The sequence below is a fragment of the Notothenia rossii genome (assembly GCF_949606895.1).
Source record: "Notothenia rossii genome assembly, chromosome: 8".
NCBI classification, from domain to species: Eukaryota; Metazoa; Chordata; class Actinopteri; order Perciformes; family Nototheniidae; genus Notothenia; species Notothenia rossii.
Window position 1 is genome coordinate 13,063,069 of NC_136906.1, and position 22,602 is coordinate 13,085,670.

The 22,602-nt window shown below is 41.1% G+C and overlaps 3 protein-coding genes across 7 annotated transcripts; 2 read left to right on the forward strand and 1 right to left on the reverse strand.

Moving 5' to 3' along the window:
• Window positions 1-6: 6 nt before the first annotated feature.
• On the forward strand, window positions 7-5,337 carry sgsm3 (small G protein signaling modulator 3). The gene is made up of 16 exons (XM_079642281.1): window positions 7-68; window positions 324-467; window positions 639-834; window positions 1,073-1,218; window positions 1,491-1,724; window positions 1,903-2,085; window positions 2,255-2,410; window positions 2,523-2,577; window positions 2,677-2,726; window positions 2,888-3,040; window positions 3,122-3,192; window positions 3,473-3,521; window positions 3,646-3,731; window positions 3,854-3,976; window positions 4,314-4,374; window positions 4,514-5,337. The coding sequence occupies exons 2-16, from the start codon at window positions 348-350 to the stop codon at window positions 4,595-4,597; spliced, it is 1,767 nt and encodes a 588-aa protein (XP_079498407.1). The 5' UTR covers window positions 7-68; window positions 324-347; the 3' UTR covers window positions 4,598-5,337.
• A 554-nt stretch (window positions 5,338-5,891) lies between these two features.
• gtpbp1 (GTP binding protein 1) lies at window positions 5,892-13,439 on the reverse strand. Of its 5 annotated transcripts, none has more exons than XM_079642278.1 (14): window positions 12,951-13,439; window positions 11,259-11,370; window positions 10,970-11,150; window positions 10,670-10,853; window positions 10,384-10,548; window positions 9,967-10,090; window positions 9,673-9,787; window positions 9,447-9,591; window positions 9,173-9,355; window positions 8,761-8,896; window positions 7,783-7,961; window positions 7,377-7,484; window positions 7,105-7,155; window positions 5,892-6,935 (listed from the first exon to the last, which is right to left on the reverse strand). In XM_079642278.1, exons 1-14 carry the CDS (start codon window positions 13,143-13,145, stop codon window positions 6,810-6,812), a joined length of 2,004 nt encoding a protein of 667 aa, XP_079498404.1. In that variant the 5' UTR covers window positions 13,146-13,439; the 3' UTR covers window positions 5,892-6,809. The 5 variants fall into 5 exon arrangements, with proteins under 5 accessions (XP_079498404.1, XP_079498402.1, XP_079498405.1 ...); XM_079642276.1 differs by having other exon boundaries at window positions 7,377-7,538; window positions 12,951-13,437; XM_079642279.1 differs by lacking the exon at window positions 7,105-7,155 and having other exon boundaries at window positions 12,951-13,433.
• Window positions 13,440-16,370: 2,931 nt separating this feature from the next.
• Window positions 16,371-21,153, forward strand: LOC307014763 (beta-galactoside-binding lectin-like). The gene is made up of 4 exons (XM_079642882.1): window positions 16,371-16,476; window positions 19,034-19,113; window positions 19,439-19,610; window positions 20,488-21,153. Exons 1-4 carry the CDS (start codon window positions 16,471-16,473, stop codon window positions 20,632-20,634), a joined length of 405 nt encoding a protein of 134 aa, XP_079499008.1. The 5' UTR covers window positions 16,371-16,470; the 3' UTR covers window positions 20,635-21,153.
• Window positions 21,154-22,602: the final 1,449 nt, after the last annotated feature.

Here is a 22,602-nt window from a genome sequence, read left to right on the forward strand (position 1 = left end):
CTGCTGAGATCTCTTACAGAGAAATCATTAAGAATAGTTCCAATGACGACTCCAGCACTTCTAAACAGGTAGAACCACAATCTAATTACCCCTCACCAAACACAAACCCATTGCAGAATTCCTACCAAGCATAGTTCTTGAGATCATGCGTAATAATTATTTAAAGTTGGAAAACGGCTACTTAAATACAACTAAATAATCGTTATTGGCATATTGAAATTAAATGTATATTTTGTATTATGTATTTAACACGTGACATGTCGTTTGTAAGACATGTTTCTTTCCTGAAGTGTGATTGTTCTGTGTTCCCCTCTGTCCCTCAGATAGACAAGGACCTGTTGCGGACGATGCCAACCAACGCGTGTTTCTGTAGCATGAGCAGTGTAGGAGTACCGAGGCTGAAGCGGGTACTGAGAGCCCTGGCCTGGCTCTACCCAGACATCGGGTACTGTCAGGGCACCGGCATGGTGAGAACACATTATACAGAAAGACTACATTACACTCATATAATAGTGACACAGTTGTAGGAAGCACCTTCATCAAATATTATACATTGTATCCTATTCCTATTTTTTACTGTCTCCACCTTCACTGATACCCTTGTTGTTGTCCTGACACTTATGTGTTCACCCCCACAGGTGGTTTCCTGTCTGCTGCTCTTTCTGGAGGAGGAGGATGTTCTATGGATGATGTGTGCCCTGATCGAAGACCTCCTCCCTCCAGCCTACTTTAGCTCCACTCTGCTGGGTGTCCAAACAGACCAGAGGGTTCTCCGCCAGCTCATCGTTCAGTACCTGCCGGCCCTCGACCGTCTCCTGCAGGAGCATGACATAGGTAGGGGGTGTGGTGTTGAGTCAGAGAGGCAACATGGGCATTCAAAACGCATACTAACTACTAAAACTGCAACAGTTACTCCAATCTTTTATCCTTCTGCTGAACCTAAATTGAAAAAGCAAATTGTTTGGGAACTCGATCTTATGATAGATTTGGTGTTTGGAACATAGAGCTGAGTAAAATAGAGTATAAACTGCATATAACATACCGTTTGTAATCCTTCCTTCTTTACATGCAGAGTTGTCGCTGATCACACTTCACTGGTTCCTGACCTCATTTGCCAGCGTGGTGGACATCCGTCTGCTCCTAAGGATCTGGGACTTACTCTTCTACCAGGGCTCGTTGGTTCTCTTTCAGATCACACTGGGCATGCTCAAGATTAAGGTAATTGCACTAAACTGCTTGTTTTTGTGAGTTTCTACTCTTACATCAGTTAATATTGTGCTGAAAGGCTTTCTGTCACTCAGTGTGGTCAGTAACCTACTTGATTTTCTTAAATAGAAGATAATCTTACAGCCAAGTCTGCCAACAGACACACGTACTGTATAATGCCAGAAAACAACATCTACTGTAACACCAACTATTCTGTGTCTCTTCCTCAAAAGGACAGTTTTTGTTGATTATTGATGCTTGAATATTTTACTCTTCATTCCCAGGAGGAGGAGCTTGTATCGTCAGAGAACTCTGCGTCCATCTTTAACACTCTGTCGGACCTGCCGAGCCAGCTGCGAGATGGGCCCGCAGTTCTCGGGGAGGCTATGAGGCTAGCAGGGTCGCTAACCCAGGAAACACTGGAAGCTCACCGGCACAAGCACCAAGCCTACATCCTCAACGAACAGGCGCAGCTCAGCAATGGAAACAACACAACATACAGCACCAATCTCAACAAGGTCAGATTCAGTCTGTATGTAATATGAATAACTATTATAGAATAAACAAGCAACGTCAAGTTTGTGTCTAGCTGTGCGAACTGGAGTCGCATGACCTGAGCAAATTAAGACTATGTGTCCTTAATCTTGACTTTTAAAAAAAAAAAAAATTCTAACAATCCTGTGTTGATGTGTTCAGGCGGTGAGGAGACAGTCTCTGCGCAGGAAGTCCACTCTGAGCTCCCTGCTGTTCGGGGAGGATGAAGCAGAGGCCCTGAAGTCCAAGAACATCAAGCAGACAGAGCTGGTGGCAGCCTTACGAGAGGCCATCACCCGCACTGCAGAGCACTTTCACTGTCTGGACCCTCGGCACTCCAGCGCTGTGAGTTCTCACACTGCAGCACAGACAGTGTGTATGTTTAATGGCTTCTCATGGAAAATGTATCGAGTAAAATAACAGGAGAATAATTGAAGGGGGTCTCCCGTTACTTCCTGGCGTATTCATTTCTATCCATCACATTTCTATAACCAAACTTCTCCCTTCTCTCTAGGAGCTGACTCCTGACTACTCCATGGAGAGCCACCAGCGAGACCACGAGAACTTTCTTGTGGTTTCTCGCACCAGACGGAGACGGGCTAAGGCTCTGCTGGACTTCGAGAGACACGACGACGACGAGCTGGGGTTCAGGAAGAACGACATCATCACTGTGAGTCATGCCCTGCTCGATGACTCACAGAAACCAAAACAAAAGCTTTCTGTGGTTTCTAACCTTTCGCTCTGAATCTGATACAGCTGTACTTTGCATCTTTCCCCTTCAGATCATCTCGCAGAAGGATGAACACTGTTGGGTTGGAGAGCTAAATGGCCTAAGAGGTGTTTGGGTTTTTTCTTAAGCATCAGCACCGTGTTGAATCTCTTTGTTTCTATATACTGTGACAGCTTATTGACATTTTCTATTGCATTATGTCACAGGTTGGTTTCCAGCGAAGTTTGTGGAGATCCTAGATGAAAGAAGCAAAGAGGTATGGAATCAGTTAATTACCCGCTTAATGAGAAAGGATGTTTTTTATGCTTACTTTTAGACGAGTATTTTAATGTTTACTCCATGTTGTTCCTTCCTTCTGCTCACCTTCAGTATCCTAAAAATTATTATCCGATTTTTGCTCTTTGTGTCTGTCCTCAGTACTCATTAGCAGGCGATGACTCGGTGACGGAGGCAGTGACGGACCTGGCCCGGGGGACACTGTGTCCGGCCCTGAAGGCCATCTTTCAGCACGGGCTCAAGAAGACATCTCTACTGGGAGGGCCCTGTCATCCTTGGTTATTCGTTGAAGAGGTAGGAGATTAATATTTTCTTTTTAATATTGCAGATGTATCAAACTCACCATTGGACTAATCCCTTTCTCTTTTCTCTCAGGCGGCCAGTAGAGAGGTAGAGAAAGACTTTAACTCTGTCTACTCCAGACTGGTGCTGTGTAAAACCTACAGGTAAAACCCTTATTTTTAAATAAACATTCAAGAGAAATGCTTGCCACGAAATGACAATTTGATCAATTACATAACCCCTGTTACCTTGAAAATACAATCTCTCGCTCAAAAAGCTTGGATAGAAACCCAACCGGTTTAAAAACCAGACAAACTTGGGATCTAACCCTTTACCTTCAGTTGGAACTAAAGTGTGCTCTGGCAATGGCAAGTGGAATCGGCTTTCAGTGTGTATGCCTGAAGCATAATAAGATAACGACTTGTTCTCTGCCGTATTTACCAGGTTAGACGAAGATGGGAAAGTACTCACACCAGAGGAGCTGCTGTACAGGGTGAGTGTCCTTAACTCAATGTGTAACATCTGCAATTGAGTTTTCTTCAGCTTAATGTGCAGCTTGCCTCTAGGAATGCATGTTAGTAGAAAGTGATTGAGCGCCCTCTGTCTGCTCCTCCCAGGCGGTGCAGTCGGTCAACATGAGCCACGACAGCGCACACGCTCAGATGGATGTCAAGTTTAGGTCTCTGGTCTGCGTCGGCTTGAAGTGAGTTCTCGGGAGAACCGCACACACATACACACACATCTGCATGCCTTCAAAATATGCTGTTAACAAACACACACACACACTGGGGCTGTTTGGTTCTTAACGGTTATCTTCTCCATCAGTGAGCAGGTGCTCCACCTGTGGCTGGAGGTGCTGTGCTCCAGCATGGCCGCTGTAGAGAAATGGTATCATCCATGGTCCTTCCTCCGTAGTCCTGGATGGGTACAGATCAAGTGTGAGCTCAGGTAAGACACACCTGTTTTGATCTCAGATTAGAGCTTATTTCAAGTCAAAGTTGTTGCAGTGGAAAATTTAAGCAAGCAAAAAAGCAGGAATGGCTAAATAGGATAAACCACTGGCAAACGTATTACTCCATTTCCAAAGCTTGCTTGCAATTATAAGTACTTAATACTCCACTACAGTATATTCCACATGTACCGCACATAATCCAGCAGTTTAAACATATTAGTTTATACCCCAGAAGGACTTTAAACAACAAAAAATGAAATTGTGTAAATATATGGACACATTATTTGTCCAAAAAACCAAACAATAAGCAGTCTACCATTGTTGTCTCCTCAGAGTGCTTTCAAAGTTTGCCTTCAGCCTCTCCCAGGATTGTGAGCTACCTGACAAGAAAGAGGTGAGCCCAACACTTTATTTAATTTCTTTGTTGTGGTTGTATACTTTATTGATTCTTTATATTTTAAATATTTATTTCAAATCTTTGAATATTCTTGAAAAATCTAAATGTATTACGTTTGCTTTTATGTCTTTCCCAGGAGAATGAGCAGAGACCCCTGAAGGAGGGAGTGCAGGACATGTTGGTGAAACATCATCTCTTCAGCTGGGACATCGATGGCTAGACACACACAGAAAACACTCGTCTGAATCCTACTGCGTCCTCCTGTCTGTGTTTATGTGATGTCTCCTTATCTGTCACTTACAGACTGTCAATTATAATTAACAGGAAGTGACTGCTTCATCGCTCACGTCACTGTTCAGCCAGTTCTGAAGCATGTGTGCATTCAAGTGCATACTTTATTTTACTTCTGTAGGAGATTGCACTACATGGTGAAAAACGATATATACTGGTAAAACACTGCAGTGCAGACGAGTCTGTACCAATGAAACTGGAGCTCTCGTGTGTCCAGTACGTATAAAACTCCCTGCTGGACATTCAGCTTTCATAGCTGTGTGCAGGAGTGAGCGTTCACTCTCTTTCATTAGTTGCTACAACAGCAGCGGGTCATCACCACGAGAAACCCTGGACCTTTAACACGGTATTAAATGCCACATTAACCTTTAAATACCCAGATATTAAAACCAAAACATTCCTAAATATGGAGCTGTAAAGTTACAAATTATTTTTGAGAGGGATGTTAGTTACCTCAAATATCATGAACTCTACAAAATATTTCCTTAACTACTAAATGTTGTACATGCCAAGTAAAGCCTTTTCAAATAGTTATACAAGATTATGGCTATGTGCTACCTTATCAGTGGTAGTGAAGTCTGCACTCGTATGACAAAAATGTAAATGACGCAGATAAATACTTTTTTGTGCTACAATCTATAAATAAATGTTAAATAGCCTATACAATCATTTGTTAATTTGTTATGTTTTTGTATATACGTGAATATATATTTTGCTTGTGACGAAATGTGCCCTTGCGAGTTTATCATTCTTATTTACTGATTACCTTTAGTTCTGACTTAACTGCACATACATCAGGAAACAGGGACATTTTTGGGAATGTATTTATTCAAACTGTTGAGCGTTCATGATGTTCCACTGTATGAGGGGACTGGAGAATTATGATGTACTAATTCAAGTTGCAAAACATTTTCATTTGCACCATACAAAGGATGTTGGATTTACATGAACTGTCTCTTCCCCATGTGCAGAACATTCAATGAGCTTGGCGTTTTGTGATCATAGTCATTGTAGCTTGTGTAAAACATATTGTCAACAATTACAAATGTAATATTGTCTGGGTCTGTAAAATATGGAACTGAGGACTGCACAGCTCCTCTTAATATTGAAGAAGACTAAAGACCAATCCATCCTTATTTTTTCACTTTAACAAATCAAATCCATAGTATTACAATTGTATAATATATATTTTGCTGAAAATGGACATAGAAAAAGCCACACTGTTGAAGGTTCAGTAAAGCCTGTTTATTGATGGTCAGTTTTTTAGAGTGTATTTAAAATGTCACAACATGTAAACAGCGACAGGCCATAACGCATGGGGTACTGGAGTAGCACTGCGAGTACTGCATGTCTTATAATCATGAATAGTGACAGGACGATGTGCTGTATTTGTTTGTACTAACACTATTTGTATAACGTTTCTAACGTGGCTGACTGAGCGTGGAAGTATGATGGATTCTGCTGAATCTGAGGAGTGCAAGTGAGAGCAGAATGAAGACCATCAGAGCGAGCTTTCTGCATGTATGCCAAATAAATACCTGACAATTATAAAACGCTAATAGCTTATATTTTCAATATATCTGGAGATAAAACCCTATGTGCCCTCTGCTACATTCATTTCTGATTTGCATACATTTTGTACAATTCCATCTTTCCAATTGGAGCACAACTACAAGCTCATTTACATATGCAGTATAAATAGTACATTCATTGTTTTTCATTGCAAATACACACGGAATGCACGGAGGAGTTTCACGTATAGCTGCTCATGCCGATGCTGGAACTGTTCAGGGGGTTTGGCCTCCTTCCCTTGCCATTGACATCGAGCCAGAAAAATAAATTGTCAATTTCATAGAGGCATAAACGATGGGTTAAATTAAACAAAACATCCTGAGTGAGGCTTACCTCAAAAACCACACTGCTATCAATCACCCAAACTCGTTAAAGAAAAGCAAAGGCAGCTGATGATAAAATGCATTTAGGGACACACCCCACTGTGTACCCTTTCTAAACTATGACCTGGTGTCAAGAGGCAAGGAGTGATGAGACTGAGGAGTGTCTCGCTCCAAACGTCATGGTTTGTGGAATGAAGACACTAGGTGGTGGAGGGATATTTTAGAGGGAGGTTTGGGGGGGTCAATTCAGGAGCCTCCTGTTCCTGACGAGGAGGGGGCTGCTGTGGAGTTGCTGCTGCTGCTGCTGCTGTTCTGGCCTTTTCCTTTGTGCCTCTGGCCGCCCCTTCTCCTGCCACCTCCTCCAGACTTTGGCTGCAAGGGAGAGATAAGGAGAACACTCGATAAGGCACCTCCACGACCGAATATGTTATTTACTCACAACGTATCAAGATCACCCGGCTATGAACTCAACTATCTTGCTTTAGTCAAAACACAACCTCCACCAGTGTTCTTGTTTTAGTTTTAAATCGACCTATGTTACCTTGTTCTCTTTGTTGCCCTCCTTTATCTGAGGGTCTTCATCCCCCTCTCCCTTTGGAAGCCAGCCACGCAAGCAAAGTGGGGTTGGGTGGGTTAAAAATAATAGTGATGAAGTAATGAGGGAGCATGAGTGGTGGATAAGATAAAGAAAGAACATAACCAAAAGGAAGGAGGACACAATGCAGTTAGAACAGAGCTGCAGTGTTAAGGCAAGTTTACAATAAGAGATTCACTACCTCACTAAATAGCACTTTATAAAGTAGTATGTCTAACCGATTGTGTTTCGTTTGGGCCAGCTGACTGTGATATCGTTGGAATATCGTCCCCGGTTGCCGTGGTGCCGTCCTCTCTGCGCAGCGGTGCTTTCTTTGTGGACTGCATCTTGATTTGGGGAGGTTTGGAATTTGATGGTAAATTATTGGTAGATTGCAGCAGCTGAAAAGAGTGAGAGTCGATATAAGAGTCTGAAGAAGACTGTTTTAAAAAAAGTCGATATATTAAAAGTGTAATGTGTTGATGTTGGTTGTTGTCTTTAAAAAATCGAATAAAAGTCGATATATTTTAGCCTGATGCCATCACCAAGAGAAGATATCAGGTTGTTCATTCCATCATTGTAAAGGAGAAAGAATCCACATATTATTCCTTAAATGTTCAGTTATGTGCCTTCACACTGCTTTACCTTAGTGATGGTTCCCACAGCCTTGGTGCGCCCCTCCCTGAACACCAGCCTCTGGTCGCAGTGCAGGTACTCGGGGGTCTTTATGAAGCGGAAATGGACCGAAGCCTTGTCCCCTGTCCGTAAGCAGTCTCTGTTCATAGACAAGATGGTGGCAGTCTGCCTTATGCTGCCACAGTGGACTGAGTGGACGGTAAGCAGAAGGAAAAGAAACGTTAACATTTTGTTTCTTATTAAAGAGTCACTTAATGGGAACTTATTGCTTATAGGTGACCTATCATGCAAAATGCACTTTTGCACGTCTTTTATTCATGAATATGTTTCCCCGGTGTTCCAGGGAACTCACCAAGTGTCAGAAAACACAACCCTCTCTATTTTCCTCCATACCCAAATCTCTTAAAAAGGGGCTGCAACGGATCTGATACAGACTGATCCAGATTTGAACACTTCTATGATGTCACAGAAGTGGAGCTACGGCTATTGGGCCAACTCCACCAATCAGGAGGGGACAGCCACGGACATTGCCGTTTGAAAGCGCTGGAGACGCTGTAGTACATATTTCAGGCCTGTAGATGGTGCTGTTCTCACAGAATCAGCCCATGCAAAGACAGTGTTAAGTTGAGCGAAATGAGGAATGGCTAAAATGCATGATCTGTTTGGTATTTTGAAAAATAAAAAGTATAAATATGCCTTCTATAGGTATGGTCCTACACTATATTATTCAAATATAGCATGATAGGTCCACTTTAAGTGTTTCTTTGAGAGGGGGTTGAGAAATTGCCCTGTCCTCCTATATGATCAAATATTATTCTTGATGACATCTTTTTAAACAAGCAAAACGTAATACATATTCAATGTTGGCTACTAATCTTGAAGGCAATTAAATGTTCAGTAAATATTTTAAAGCTGCTTTGGAAACACACAAAATTGTAATGTTTCCCTCCAACTCCCTGTCCCTTCTTCCACACCATTGTTACCCACCCATGGCCTGGTATCTGGGGGATATCGTCGTGGGATGATGCAGTACCAGGATCTCAGCCTCAAACTCCCAAGTGGCCTGTGGGCAGACCTTCGGGGAAACCATCACCATGCCCTTCCTGATGGTCGAACGCTTGATCTATACAAAGGGGTAAGGATTACATAAGAACCAGACAGAGGAATAACATCAGAGGAATGTCAATTTGTCAAGACTGTTTTAATGATTTCTATAAAACATTTCTTAAGATGGCATGTTTTTTGAACTGGAAAAGATGGAAAAAATAAAGGAAAAAATGATACATTTGACAATTCAGGTTTTATAAAACCTGTCCCCCAAAATATACAAATACACAGTTTGAACAGCCAGTTAATTGAACCAGACTTTAAAAAATGCACTCCCAGATTTCCCCCTTACCTTTTTGAGAGCGAATGAGGCAGTCTGGCCCCCTCTGACCTCCTTCACAGGCATTCTCTTACGGTGGATTGATTTCACAGCGATGGGGATGAAGCTGCCTAAGGGGTCAGGCCCTAGTAGCATTGTATCATTCAGTCGTATGAGTCCACGTAAAGTAGTGCCAGAAACTACTGTTCCCACTCCCTGCGGCATAAAAACAAAACCGGTGTTAACATTAAAATGTGGTAACGGTTGTCATGTGTTAGGTTAAGTGATTTGTAACTGGGTAACTTACCGGTACAGAGTATGTGTCGTCTATCTGAAACTCAGCGGGCTGGTCGTCTCTGTAGGACGTCCTGGAGGAGAGCAGGTTGAGAAACATCTTGAGCAGGTCCATGTTCTCCCCGCTAACATTGGAGATCTGAAAGATTGGACACATCCTGGGGAGGACAACACAAACATGTGAGAAAAGTTCAACTGTTTCCCTCTTACTCTGAATCTGGCATGGATAGTCTTTGTACCTCTCTGAACTGAAGTTTGAAGCAGTGACTATTACATCATCCTTGTTCTGTACGAGGACGGGTATCTTCCTACAGCCGGGCGACTTCAGTAGCCTCTGGAGCAGCTTCAGTGTTTCTGTCAGGAGCAAAGTATCACAACAAGTTTTTTTTAAGTGTTTTTAAAGTCGGGTACAGTACAACATTTTCATTCAAAGCTACGCCAATCGACACACACTCACTTAACTCATCCTATTGTTACATTGTGTTTTCAGATGTAAGAAAAAAACACATTTCAGAGTTAGGAAAGAGACTGACCTTGCAGTATGTTGGCCGGACACATGTCTATTTTGGTTACCACTACGAACACAGGCACATTCAGGGCTAAGGCCAGGCCCAGGTGCTCTTTGGTCATCCCTACGATACCTGCATTACTGCCCACCTGGCGAGGCAGGGAGAGAGAAAAATCTTTGTCTATATTTTAATAAAAGAAATAAGCAAAAAGGGTATTTGTTGTACAATGTAGACACTGAGACATTTTACATTTGGGTCAATTATAAATCTTGTAATGGTTTCATCCAAAGTTGAAATGTTGAACTGCTTGTGTAAAGATAGAAACAAAACATGCAGGCAGGCAGATACTTTCATGTTTTTGTAAAGATGTGGCACACATTCATGATATTCACCAGCATAATAACATCATCATATTTCCTCCTTCCTGATCCCCCTTCTCACCATAAGCATGCAGAAGTCAGGCAGGTGTCCGGTCATCCCAAACACGGTGGTCTTGAGGTATTTCTCATGTCCGGCCAGGTCTATAAAGGTAATTACTTTGGAGGACTTCTCACAGATTTTAGTCCAGTCCAGGCTCCCACCATGACTATCTGGTTTGTTCACCACCTAGGGGCACACAAGTATGATTTCATTTAGAACGATAATGCTATTGAAACTTAATTTAACTCAATCAAACTAGCTATATTTCTGATGCTTAAACAACCATTCTTTCAGAAGCCCCTCTCACCTGTCCCTCCTGGTCGAAGCCCAGGATATCGTTGCCCACGCTGCTCGTCCTGCCGCTCTCCATCTCGTGTTTGTGTCTGAAGAGCTTTTGCCGGGCAAATCCCCTGCCATTGTCCAGCTCGCCATGCGTTAACACTCCCAGCAGAGTACTCTTACCAGCATCCACATTACCCACGACTGCAACCCTGAGAAAGAGAGGGAAAGATATTTTAACCAATGTAGTGACAAAGAAAGGTGTTGTTATGTCAATGGACATAATTGCAATCATGTCCCCTTTTTATTTTGAACTTTGACCACTCACCTGACCTCAAGGAAGTCCAGTTCACCCACACGCCGGCGGATCAGATAATCGCGCACCAAACCGGCAGCCTCATTTCGCTCCCGGAGCGTAATGAGATCTGCATCCACCTGCTGACACATGGAGCGAACTGTGGCTACTGAGGCCTCCATATCTTTCTCATCCAGACCCCAGTCACCCCCATCTACAACAGAGAGACACAGTAGACAGTTTAACAAGTGGACCCTATGATTTGTACAGGTTGTATCAACTGTTTTGGATTAACTGAAATTTAAAAAAGGTATTTTCTCACCTGAGCCCATCCCGACCACATAGATGGTCTCCCCACATCCCTCTTCCATCCTGTCCCGTAGCTGGCGAAGTAACGAGTCATACTGCTCTCCATTTGGGCTAACAAGTGCCAGCTGTAGGGTTGGTGCGTTCAAGGGAAAAGGAAACAGAGAACAAGTGGTTGTTGCTCTTGTTAATCAAAGCAGATCCTTTATCCAATGAGTTGCAAAAAGTCATTCACTTTTGGTGATTGCTTAAAGTGAGATTGTTTTCATGAGAGACAGTGACAGGAATTAAAAGTAAACATCGATTGGGACCATTTTCTCTCAGTTATGACAACTCTTATAATTACTATGTGATTTTCAGTAAAACGTAAACCAAGGGGGAATGGCCTAATCAAGAGTTGCCCTACACACAAAATGCAGCTGTCTTTTTTCCCATGAAACACTTCAAGGTTACATATGAGACACAATATTGACTAACTAAGATTAGGATAGTAGCACAAGTTAAATACAAACAAAAGCACTGCTCATGCTACTTCAGCACAAATGTTAAGGCATGTTGAGCTGTTTATACTATGTTACAATTAAAAAGGATAGTAATTATTGTATTGCCGTATGTGAAAAATGTGCCTTCCTATTGCAGAACTGTGGTTTAATTGCTTATAAAAACCCATAACATTGGATAACAGCCACAATTGAGAAAAATATAAATGTTATGCAAATGTACATTGTTTGTTTACTACTAAGAGAAACAGTACACTTAAGTGTCCCTGAGACTCCTGGTTATGATGGTGTTATTAATATTAAAGAATATGATAAAACAGGTTATTGATATAAAGCTAATTGATGGAGCATGGATCAAGGTTTATATATTATTGTGCCAAAAGTGTGATGTCAAATGAATAATATCAAAAGAAGTCAATAAAAGTATACTAGAAAACTATTCAGAGCTAGTCCCAAGCAGAATACATTGACAGGAGCCAAAGGAAGAAGGGACTGCACCTGATGCAATCCTGAGCAATCTGCTTGAGGGTCATGTTACACCATTGTAATGTGAAATGTGACCCTGGACACAAACCTAATTAATGTTGCCCTCATACAGGTCTACATCCATGTAAAACTCATTTGACAGGTCTTACTACTTAATCTACCCTATTTATTTTTCTTAGGCGTTCTTGCTGGTAAAGGTCCAGCAGGCAAGCCTGACCTTTATCTTGTTATCTTCTGTATTTCATTATTGTATGTGTTTGAATTGGGTTGACACAGCACGTCAAGCCAATGTTATGGTCTGTTTGACAACAGTCTTACACGTTGCTCTGCCTTGCTTTAAACAGTAGCAGAAACAACATATATGGTTGTCCAGACATGTTTTGGCAGCATATGGTGCAATGAAAATGTGTTTCGACTGATTAGTAAATCATGTACTGTTAGCGTTAGTTCAGGTTGCTACGTGCCAAAGCATCAGCTGGGGCTAGCGTTAGCCACAACTAGCTACTTTACCATCAGCAAAAGCAATAACATTACCCTGAGTCCAAAAAGTCAGTCGTTTATACTATAGGGTACTAAGGGTACTGAGTAATTGCAGATTGGAGCAGCATTATGTTTGGTAATAACATGGTAGTGCATGCAATAAACACATCATTTATTTCATTCATTCATTTACCAGGAGCCGCTAACGTTAGCCTTACACCGCTATGACAGCCAGGGCCTACCTTGTTGGTGAAGTCAACAGGACGGTCCTCGGGCTCGCCATTGAACATGTCCCCGTCATCGAAGCACTCATCCCCGGCGTCGTCCTCGCATCCTCCCCGGTCCGGAGCAAATATGCTCGCAGGGACCAAAGCATCAGCCAACGCTATGGCGCATGGGGTTAAACCTGGCTGATGAGCCGCTGCTATTGATGCCATCTTATGTCAGCGTTGCAGAGATAAATGTCAACCTGTTCCAATTGTTGTGATGACTGCTGGCATCAAATCCGCATAGAAGCAATGAAAGACCCGGCAAGCTCTACAAGCTACAGCCACAACACAGATAAGGTCAGTCAAACTGTCTCCTCACTTTAGCCACCCTCTGCTTATTTATATGTTGTTAGTCGTCAACTCGGCATTCAAGCCATTTAAAAATAAAATATCCACCAGCACCTTATCAATATTCATGAGGGAGGTGTGTGTGTGTACAGGCCTTTTTACTTCTTACCACCAATAGTAGTAAAGTAAATATGAATATGTTAGCAGTGTGCCAATAGCAGTCAGGGGGCTGTTCATATTATTACAAAGTGGACCCGTCCCTCTGAAGCAGGGCGGGTTATGTTTGAAATGGTGTAATCAGAGTGTAACACTCATGTAGCCTAATGCTGATGTAATAATGAAAACAATCATACACATAATTTCCCTGTTCCTGAAATGTTTTTTTTTAGCTGTGAAACATTAACTCTCCTGCCTTATGAGTTTGCTTTGACTGAAATAGAAAATACGTTGACAACAGTTTGATAACTAAAAAAAGTGTATAATAAAGAAAGATTAAATAAATAATAGGAATTCCTCTTACACCAGCAAGAGTGCCTTAATCATTAAGAAAGTAAACAGCACTAGGATACATCATAATTATAATTTACTAAAAGTAACTAGAACTGCCAGATAAGAGAACATGATGTAAACCATGGTTGGGAAAGCAATTCAAATTTGTGTCTTGGCGGGTCAAATTTCGCATTACATTGGTATTGCATTTTCAGAAAGCAGATTACCCAGGGTTACATCAGAAAAGTATTCCTATTAACCTTTGGCTCCTATATCAATTTAATCGATTTTTGTCTACCTCTGATAAACTGTGCAATATACTTTGATAAACTTTTCTATGTTTACATGTGACATCTGTGGAAATGAAAATGGTGACGTTAACCTTGTCTTTGTACCCTTTAACAATTGGTATCCTGAAGTACTGTAATCCTTGAGGAAACAGATACTTTAATGTTACACTGAAGTGTTTTATAATCTTTGAGAAAACAGTGCAGGAAGAGTGGGGGAGTCTATGGGAGTCTATGGCTTCAAGTCTATGTGGTATTGAGTTTACTGTATGTAAGTTGCTTTGGATAAAAGCGTCTACTAAACAATATGCAATAAACAGCCTTTTCTTCTTTTCTATACCAATTGGACTTGCTTGTGAGTATTAATAACACATCCCAAACAGTTACATTTAACAAAATCAACTGTAACAAATCTGTCATATTTTCTGGTGATTGTGTTAAATAATGTCAGGTCAGACAATTAGACTCAGGTTCGGATTGTAAAAATGTAAGTAGCATGTTGGATGAAACATATCTGAAAGTTACGTGTGAAGTGTCAGTGCTCTTTTACTTTCGATTTCTTAAAAATTAAAAATACACATATGCATCATCAGTCAACCATCAAATGTATTGCAGTTGCCCTCTGTGACCACTGGAGGGCAGTGGAAAATAATATTTCTAAATATACTCAGGTTAAAACTAAACAATTTGTGTGTGTGTGTGTGTGTGTGTGTGTGTGTGTGTGTGTGTGTGTGTGTGTGTGTGTGTGTGTGTGTGTGTGTGTGTGTTTGTGTGTTTGTGTGTGTGCGCGCGCGTGTGCGTGTGTGCGCGCGCGTGCGCGTGCGTGTGTTCTTCTTCCTGTGAAAGGATGGGTTGTGATAAGATCTGCTGACTGTCTGAAGACTTGTCTTGGGATAAGAACAAAAATGAGATCTCTGTGCCATATTGAACTTTTGATCCAAGAACTACTAAGATCTACTTGTGGCTACCCATATTTAATATTCCCAGACACATCATGTTCCTAGATTCATCTACAGTTGATGAAACTTTTATCAGGCCAAGGTTTGCTGAGAAGGAGTTAAGTATAGGCCCCGCTGTGGCCTGGACACTGCCAAATCCTTGAATTGCAAATGCCAGAGCTGAGCTAAGTTCCACGGATGTGTAATTCCAAGCTGGAGTGTAATTGTGAATGTGTCGTCAGTGAACATAAGTTAAAACAGATGGCATGTTAGAAAAAAATGTCATCAGAGTGTTGACCAGCGGACATGATTATAAACACTTCATTACCCTAAGGCCAACACTCTTGCATCCTTCAAAATAGCTCTCAAAGCTCCCTTATTCACTCTAGCTTTCATTATCATCTGATTTTGTGTAAAGCATCTTTGAAAATTAGGAAAAGCGCTATACAAATCTACGCGTATTATTATTATTATTATTATTATTATTATTATTATTAATACAGATGTGGAAACTGTCCACTCTGAACCATACTGGGTGGGCTACTGTAGTTTTGAAAAAATGGATAATTGTAGGGTCATATTCGTACAGAAGGTCTTTCTCTATCAAACAAACCCTATGACCCATGTAACCCAAGTTTTTTTTAATCTTAGTTTATGTCAAGCTTCTTCAATAAAAATATTGTATTTCTTCTATTGAAAAGTCTACCATTACAATGTAAAGGCTATTACATAAGTGCAACCATATGATGCAATATGATGCAAGACGCAGGTCACCACGAGAACAATTACCAGAAAAGAAAGTCTATACTTTTTGACTGCTGCTCCTCGTGATTTCGATATTAAATTACTTTTCATTGCATTACATTGAATTGAACTGTAGGGTAAGTGTCCGGCTCATTCTCTGTGAGTCACAGCAGCTGCCTCAGTCGTATGTCAGCAGATGAAAGTCATGCCTGATGCTGGCAGTGAGTCATAGATCCAGATCGTTTGGAGAATTTGACTCAGTTTCAACATTTCCCTTTTCCCTCCTAACTGGAGTTTACTGCAGGCAGGACGGCCTCACATGCTTGCCATTTGATCCTTCCGGCAGCTATATACAGTCAGTGCACATTAGGGCTCCTGGCCGTGCCAAATATTTAGTTGTCTCCCTAGCAACAAATGCATTCTATTTCTGTCTGGGGCGCTGTCCCCTCTCACAGTTAGACTCCACAGCAGCGGGTCATAATCTAACGGTCTGATGTCAACAAATCAGTAATCCTCCTCACTTCACTGACGTCTGCAATTATTTGTTAAGTACAAAATTAGTCATTTACAGACTTTAACAAAAATGTAACGTCATTGGTTGGGTGGGCTGATTGTATTCGCTGCTTGGTTTGTCACTCAGATTGGAGGTCCCTCCCACACTGTATATATTCTCCTCAGAGGGTGCAGTGAGGCCCTGCAGCACTCTCACTTCTTCTCAGCTCCATTTGACTGACTACATCTGCAAAGATGACTGTAAGTGTCATTTTTAAATGTTATCCTGTATTGCTTTTACTTTGTATTTTGTGGCTTAAAAGGAGCAGCATTATTGGGTCTTATTTTAAGTGGCACTGACAGATGGTTAAGTGTCAGCTCACTTTATGCTGTGTCGATGAAACTGAGCCAGCTTCCTATGCTCGACTTAAAGCAGAAACTAAACCTAAAACTGTAATGTGCTTTTGAGTTTTCCTGGCTCCTTACCTTTTATGGTCAACATATTCACCACAGGCCACACGTGCATGCACATTAGTCATGTTTACAAGTTCTTTGAACTGCTGCAAGGGCAAATGCTTTAAACCCTGCAATCTCATTTTATCACGCTGGAACAGGAAGGTCTGTTAACATTTGTCCTTTTTATTTAAATCATCTCAGTCTTGATATCCATAGCTGATCACTAGCAGCAGTGCATTTTGGTCCCTTTTGACTCATAAACTGAGTAGATTACAATAACGGCCCTGTATCCCTCTCGTTTTGGTTGGCTACAGGGGAAAGCATGTGTTTAAAAGGGCACCGTGAGGTGGGAGCAGTGGGTTTAATTCATATTACGGGATCAAATTAAATGATCATGTGGAGGCTGTAATAGATGCTGACTACACTGTAATTCTCAAGCCGAGCTCTTGGAGGGATCGAGTCCTCTGTGGCAGATTGTGAAGGCTTTTTTTCAGGCAATTCAGGGAGTGTCCCTGAAGACATCATGTCTAATTTGTATTGAACTTACGTATAAATTCTAGTAGAATGATATATATTTAGAGTAAAATATATACAACTCACTTTATTTTTGGTAGATGTGTTTTACTGTGCATACTTGATTTTAGTCACTTCAAGGACTGATTGTGTACGCTCTCAGTGATGAGTTGAATGAATGAAATGATCTCTTACACAAAACAGAATGCAGATTCCTAGACAGTAAGGAATGAGAGGGATGCAGAGTGACTGCCAGGTCGATCTCACCCCACCCCACTCATCTCAAGCCCCAGTGCCATGTGTTATTCACATACTTTACAGCAGGGGTGTCAAACTCAAGGCCCGTAGGCCAAATCCGGCCCGCGACCTCATTTTGTGTGGCCCCACAAGAGCTTGCAAAGAATATAATATGTTTATTATACTGTAACATGCTACTTTACAGAAGCACGTTGCCCATAAACGACATGTCCCACAATGCATCTGAAATTTGACTTTTTCTCAGAATTTGACTTTTTTCTTGTCAAAATATGCCTTTTTTCTTAGAATTAGCCTTTTTCTCAAAAATAACTTTTTTTTCAAAATGTCACTTATTTTTTTTTTTGTTCCAGAATGTGGCTTTTCTTTTAAAATCATATTGGGACATTCTTACTGAAGATACTTGCAATTATTTGCCCTAGACTTCTGCTTTCAGACGTAGTTAATTATGAAGTTATTAGCCTATCCGATAATAATCCAATGCAGAGGCAATAATGTAATATACAATACATTATTTTATATATATTCAATATTTATATATGTATTTTTATATAGTCTTAAAGTTACAACCGGCCCTTTGAGTGCAACCATAATACTGATGTGGCCCGTGGTGAAATTGAGTGAAACCCCTGCTTTACGGTCGGACTCTGGAAAGAATGTCCTTCCACTATACCTACCAGAGTATTTGAAGAAGTTTCCAGGTGAACAATATCACTAAAGTCCTTAGGGCACTATGCCATTGCTCACTTCTTTCTGTCAAAGTTTAAATGCCAGCACACGTAATCATCCTGACACTTTACTTGATCAACTAAGTAAACATCCTTTAGTTATTTTAAACGGGAGAGTCTTCTGTTGACTGTATCTCACAGATTAGCAAGGATTTTTTCCAACAGCTGCAGTGCATCAAATTCACACAATTCATTACATTTTTGTTCCTCTGTAAAGTTTGAGAGAACGTCCTTTAAGAATCCAATTTGTCCTATGCCCCATAGCCTTTAGCAACATGTTTCACTATATTGTGAAAATCTGTTAACCCTCCTACAGTAGGCTGCTATATTTGTACATGTTGTCCTGGTGACAGCTAACAGTTCCCCAGATACATCATTTAACAAAATGACAAAATGTGGAACTGCAGGATCTGTGTTTCACAACTCAATTATAGATTGCTCAAGTATAATTTCCTAATCGTGGAACAGCTCACTATTCCCTCGCCACATGTACAGAGGCAACGATTTCTTCTGTGCTCAGCCTTTTTCTTTCAACGTATACTTCCCATCCAGTCTTGCACTTAGGAAAAAATGACTCATTTTGAAGGTCTTTCTTAAAAATGTAAACCTCTGCCAAAATCTGCATAGAGAAAAAGGGGCTGTGGCAAACGATAGGACAGGAGAGAGCTGGAAAATCTGATCAGGCGGCCAGTGGGAGAAAATTGAAAACACATGTTGTTTAATTTCTACGGATGAATAGCGGATTGGAGAGTTGGCTGAGGCCACCATTCCTGCTTGTTGCCTGCAGCTGCAATACTAAATGGATTTAGTCAAACTCAAGTGTTATTTCCACACAATAACGCACTGTATTACAATCTGGTCCACAGAGTATGATGATAAAGAACATGTCCTTCAAGGTCGGGCAGACCATGACCATCGTTGGAGTCCCCAAACCTGACGCTACAAAGTAAGTTTTTATCACATAATTAACAAAGGGTGGCTGAGAATCCTATTTCCTTCTTTTTCTATACTTTCTGTACTTCTGAATTCAACACAAAGGCCATTCTACACACTAACACACAGATGGAGGTGGAATCCGTGATCAGTTACAGTCACTGACTACTTATCATCTCCCCTCAGTTATGTGGAGGTGATACTGTGAACATGATAGTTAGCGGGTGAAAAGATAAACCAACTGCTTAGTTTGTCTCAATATGTTGTGCTCTTGCTGCCCTCGTACCTTTTTGAATCTAAGCAGCCATATTGAAAGGTAATACATGTTCTTGCCACAGTTTTGCAGTGAATATTGGCCCCAACGAGAAGGATATTACGATGCATATCAACGCTCGTTTTAACGCCCATGGGGACGAGAATGCGATGGTCTGCAACTCATACCAGGACGGCATCTGGTGTGAGGAGCACCGAGAGGGAGGCTTTCCTTTCTCTCTGGGAGAGGAGTTTAAGGTGAGAGGTTGTTTGTGTGTGTGGTATGTCCCATGCCTATTTCTGTCCTTTCTGTGAGTGACCCCTGTTGGAAAATGTGTGTCTCTGTTAACTATAGTCATCTAAGCACAGCTTGAAGGACTTGCAGGCATCTGTGAACAGTTTATATACATTTTTCATACTACAGTTGTTTAGATTGTTATGTTATAGCATGCTTTGGCTAATTTCAATTCAATCAAACATTACATGGAGGAAGGATGAGGTATTATGTTTGAAATGTCAACCATTTAAAGGTCGCCTATTATACTGTTTTTGATCAATATATTATAGGTCTCAGATATATACAAAACATGTCTCTGAAGTGTTTGGCTCCAAATACCAAACAGATCATTGCAGCATTACCCATAATCCCCTCTGTTTCAGCCCTGTTTCAAAAGTGCTGATTCTCTGTCTGTTACTTTAGATGAAAATAAGGAGCCACTCCCCACGCCCCTCTGAGAGATATTTGGTTAAAAAGAACACAATGGTGCCCTAGGGGGAGATTCAGGTGATAAGGTGTGTGTGGGGGGGGGGTTACCTTGGTTGATGATTGGCTAAGGGTTACACAAGCCAAAAAATCGTTATGACATCATAACGTGGCCAAAATCTGATCAGCTCATTTTCAGACAGGTTTTTATATAAATGGATCAGGACCAAAAGTGAGCAAATCTTTTTTCCTGACACTTTCAGAATCTCTTTACACAGAGGGGACACATGTTTATGTATAAAAGACATGAAAAAGTGGATTTTGCATAATAGTTGACCTTTAATACATTGTACAATAATGCACTGTAAGCTCAGTATGTAACATCTTTGTCTGCATATTCTATTCTTTTTTCTATTGGTCTGTATGCCATAGGTCCTCATTGAATTCACCCCGACAGAGTTCGTGGTGATTTTATCAGATGGCTCCTTGATCCACTTCCCCAACCGCATGGGTGCAGAGAAATACTCGTTCATCAGCTTTAATGGGGAAGTTCGCATCACAAGCTTGGAGATCAAGTAAACCTCCATGCTGCCAGGAGTCTTTTGCTTTAAATTCAGTTTTTCTTTTTCAATTTGTCCAGCAGTATGTCACATTTAGCCCCAGCTTTTAAGTTTGTGAGTACCGTATCAGCAGTGCCTTTCATGTTTCTCACACAGTGTAAGTGTGTAGGAAGAATTTGTTGAAATGTGCGTATGCAAGCAAACACAGAAACAAATATGGATACATAAGATGGACTCGTACAATGTCATAATGTTCAGATGTACAAATGCATACAGTAAACATCGTAACTGCATAACCTTCCTGAACACTTGACAGAGCTACGGACTGGAAAGAAACCAAACATACAATTGTCCCGTTCCATTTTTTCGCTTTGCAGTTTGCAATGTTTAGTTGTAAAGTTTTGCAAAAAATCTAAACCGATTGTTATCTAAGGTGCCTTGAAATGCTGTATGTTCTCGTTTTCCCTCCCAGACATTCCAGATTGATATCAAAGTGTAATGCTTGCCTTTACAACATAAATAAAGCATCCTTCATAAACATGGACTATGGTGACTCTTTAAACGTATTACACAAGCACCTTATATCGGAATTGATTGAGAAAACATCCCACCTCCTTGCAACATCTACACTGCAGTCTTCGTCAGACGGCTACGCTCATACTTTTCGTGACTTTGACATTTGACATTCATTTGACGAGAATACACTCCCAATTAAAAAGTCATACATTCCCAAACAGTGAACCCAATTTCATCACAGTTTGGCTGGAAAGTTAATGATTCAGCAGGGCTAATTATTTGTTCTCTTTCTCTGCTGTAAACAGTTCTTAACGTACCTCACACTAAATCAACACAATTAGCCATGTTAGCCAGTAGAGGTCGCCATTGCTATAGTAATGCAATTAACTTGAGAATGTTAGGTGAAAATGGTTCAGGTCACACAATGGTTACAACATTGTTTGAAGTTTGAACCTATGTCAATGGTATCAGAAATTCGCGCCTGTGAAATAGTTTGTTTATGCACAGATTGTCTGAAAAAACGAGTCATTACTGATTAAACCTTTTCCATACTTCTTGACTATCTTGAAATGGAATAGATGTCCAATATTAAAGGGAACCAAGAGACATCCTTCAATTGTGCAAATATGTTTCAACTAAAGGTCGAGAAGAATGATGTGAAGTGATATCTTAAACGAAAAAAATCCATAATCCGACAGTTCTATTGATCCCTTGATGACCAGCATAATGTGTTCTACATGTAAGAAATGTCACCGAGATAGGAATACAAATCAAAATACATCTCTGCAATACCAGACACCATATTTGTATGTGTGTTTTAGAGGCTCGTGAGTATTATAATAATGTAATCTGATGTAACGGAAGGCAATGTAAGTGAGGCTGATTCAAGGAGAGAAGGATAAAGGAGAAGAGGTAAGGAAGAGAATTTTGAGTTACAACAGGTTCCAATGCTGTGATTCCTTGAAGACTGACGTTTTTTCCAAGCTATACAGGTGCATGCATGCGCGTGCTTGTGTGTGTGTGTGTGTGTGTGTGTGTGTGTGTGTGTGTGTGTGTGTGTGTGTGTGTGTGTGTGTGTGTGTGTGTGTGTGTGTGTGTGTGTGTGTGTGTGTGTGTGTGTGTGTGTGTGTGTGTGTGTGTGTGTGTGTGTGTGTGTGTGCATGAGCGGTAATCAGTGCTCTGAAGCTACCTGGCAGTGTCAAAGGTGCTCTCTCTGGAGGAAGAGAATGGGCAGATTTGGTTGCCATGATGATCACAATTCAGTCCCTGTCTTTCTTTCCAGTCTGATTGGTGCTCTTCCCTTTTCCCCTTTCTCTCAATTTCTCTTCCTTACTCACTACATATTTTCTTTTCCTACATCTTCCCGTTGTGATTCTTTTTTCTCTCTTCCTTTCTGTGGTGAATCGCCTCCCCAGTCTTCCTCTCTCTCTCTCTCTCTCTCTCTCTCTCTCTCTCTCTCTCTCCCTCTCTC